The sequence below is a fragment of the Colobus angolensis genome, unplaced genomic scaffold, assembly GCF_000951035.1.
Source record: "Colobus angolensis palliatus isolate OR3802 unplaced genomic scaffold, Cang.pa_1.0 Scaffold267, whole genome shotgun sequence".
Taxonomy (NCBI): Eukaryota; Metazoa; Chordata; class Mammalia; order Primates; family Cercopithecidae; genus Colobus; species Colobus angolensis.
In genome coordinates, this window is record NW_012115899.1 from 742,817 (window position 1) to 745,565 (window position 2,749).

The following is a 2,749-nucleotide window of genomic DNA, read 5'->3' on the forward strand; positions in this document are numbered from 1 at the left end:
GGGCGCCCACCACTACGCCTGGCTAATTTTTTGTATTTTTTTTTTTAGTGGATACGGCGTTTCACCGTGTTAGCCAGGATGGTCTCGATCTCCTGACCTCGTGATCCACCCGTCTCAGCCTCCCAAAGTGCTGAGATTATAGGCGTGAGCCACTGCGCCCGGCCCACTGCCCCTTTTATAATCAGGTTATTCTGTCCTATTCTTCTAGCTTGCCAGTACAGTATTATTCTGGGCATAAGACTTTGTACTTGCTGTTCCTTTGCTTAACACTGCTCCTCCCCTAGGTCCTCATGGAGGTGGTTTCTTCTTAAATTTAGCTCAGGTGTTCTTTTCTTTTCTTTTCTTTGCCCTGCCCTGCCCTCTTTTCTTTCTTTCTTTCTTTCTTTCTTTCTTTGAGACGGAGTTTCGCTCTTACTGTGTGACGGCACCGTCTTGGTTCACTGCAAGCTCCACCTCCCAGGATCAAGTGATTCTCCTGCCTCAGTCTCCCGAGTAGCTGGGATTACAGGTATGTGCCGCCACGCCCGGCTAATTTTGTATTTTTAGTAGAGATGGGGTTTCATCATGTTGGTCAGGCTGGTCTTGAACTCCCAACCTCAGGTGATCCGCCCACCTCGGCCTCCCAAAGTGCTGGGATTACAGGCGTGAGCCACCGTGCCCAGCCTCAGGTGTTATTTTCTTAGAGAGACCTTCCCTGATCACTTATTCTAAAGTGGGAATTAGTGATCAAGTGTAATGTCTTGCAGTGATCCAGGTGACATTCGTGAGGTCTCAACTGAAGAAGTAGCAATGGGGGTGGGAAAGAAAGGGACAGATACAAGATGAAGTTAAAAAAAGAATTGTGAGTGTGGTGGCTCACATCTGTAATCCTAACACTTTGGCAGGCTGAGGCGGGAGGATTGCTTGAGGCCAGGAGTTCAAGATCAACCTGGGCAGCAAAGTGAAACCCCATCTCTTAAAAAAAATAAATAAAAAATTAGCCAGGCATGGTGGCTCATGCCTGTAGTCCCAGCTACTTGGGAGGCTGAGGCAGGAGGATCGTTTGAGCCCCGGAATTTGAAGCTTCAGTGGGCTATGATTGAGCCACTGCATTCCAGTCTGGATAACAGAGTGAGACCTTGTCTCAAAAAAAAAAAAAAAAAAAAAAGGAAGAAACGCTTACATTAAATAAAATGAGTAAGCTGAGTGTGGTGACTCATGCCTGTAATCTTAGCACTGTGGGAGGCTAATGTGGGTGGATTGCTTGAGCCCAGGAGTTTGAGACCAGCCTGGCCAACATGGTAAAGACAGGTGAAACCCTGTCTCTACTAAAAATACAAAAATTAGCCGGGCGTGATGGTGGGTGCCTGTAATTCCACCTACTTGGGAGGTTGAGGCACAAGAATCGCCTGAACCTGGGAGGTAGAGGTTGCAGTGAGCCGAGATCGTGCCTCTGCACTCCAGTCTCAATGATAGCGCGAGACTCAGTCTCAAATAAATAAATAAATAAATAAATAAAAATTTAACATCTCTACAAAAAATACAAAAATTAGCCCAGTGCGGTGGGGTGTGCCTGTAGTCCTAGCTGCTTGGGAGACTGAGGTGGGAGGATCACTTGAGCCTGGAAGGTTGAGGCTATGGTGACCCTTGATCATACCTTTGCACTCCAGCCTGGGTGACAGCGCAAGATCCTGTCTCAAAAACAAGTCAGTCAGTCAAGAGCTGACTTTGGATGGCACAAGGGAAAAGAAGAAAAGGCCAGGCGTGGTGGCTCATGCCTGTAATCCCAGCACTTTGGGAGGCCGAGGTGAGTAGATCATCTGAGGTCAGGAGTTTGAGACCAGCCTGGCCAACATGGCAAAACCCCATCTCTGCTAAAAATACAAAAATTAGCTGGGCGTGGTGACTCACGCCTATAATCCCAGCTACTGGGAGGCTAAGGCAGGAGAATCCCTCGAACCTGGGGGGTCGGAGGTTGCAGTGAGCCGAGACCGCGGCACTTCACTTCACTCCAGCCTGGGCGAAAGAGCAAGACTCCGTCTCAAAAAAAAAAAAAAGGAAGTTGGAGAATAACTGCAGATGTCTTGTTTGGGTAACTTTGTGTAGTGTTGTGTACGTTGGGGCCGTTAACTAAGCCCAGGAATACCTTTAAAGGGAAAGGTGGTGCGGGCCACTCAAACACGGTGAGTTCATGTCTAAATACGTTTTGTTTCTCTCCTTTCTTTCCCCATCTTCTAGTTACTAAAAGATGTAACTGAACTGCAGATCCTTGGTGAAATATCTTTCAACAAATCTCTATATGAGGGACTGAATGCAGAGAACCACAGAACTAAGGTAATTCCTGGCTGACTTCTGAGTAGTGCCCAAGGAAAATCGTGCCTAACCTTTAAGTGCCTCCACAGACATTCTGTTGCCCTCTTCGTGTTTTCAGCCTTAACACTTCTGATCTTGGCTCTGCCATCACTGCCTTTGTGACCTTGAGTGAGTCAGCTTCTGCCAGTTTTTTGCCTATGAAATAAGGCAATTAAGAGGTGTAAGCTGAGAAGTTCTGAATTGAAATAACTAGGCTGGAATCTGCATTATATCCTTTGATTTGAAAACGTGTTGATTTAAAAAAAAAATTTCCAGCCAGGCATTGGTGGCTCACACTGTAATCCCAGCACTTTGGGAGGCCGAGGCAGGTGGATCACTTGAGATGAGGCCAAGACCAGCCTGGCCAACATGGTGAAACATGGTGAAACCCTGTCTGTACTAACAATACAAAAAGTAG

The 2,749-nt window shown here is 46.9% G+C and overlaps 1 protein-coding gene across 1 annotated transcript in view; it reads left to right on the forward strand.

Annotated features, from left to right (window-relative positions):
• ITGAE (integrin, alpha E (antigen CD103, human mucosal lymphocyte antigen 1; alpha polypeptide)) overlaps window positions 1–2,749 on the forward strand; it is a 92,905-nt gene that overhangs the window by 78,793 nt on the left and 11,363 nt on the right. The window contains exon 29 of the mRNA XM_011947507.1: window positions 2,218–2,313. Within this exon, the coding sequence (XP_011802897.1) occupies window positions 2,218–2,313 (96 nt within the window). The remainder of the gene's footprint in view (window positions 1–2,217; window positions 2,314–2,749) is intronic.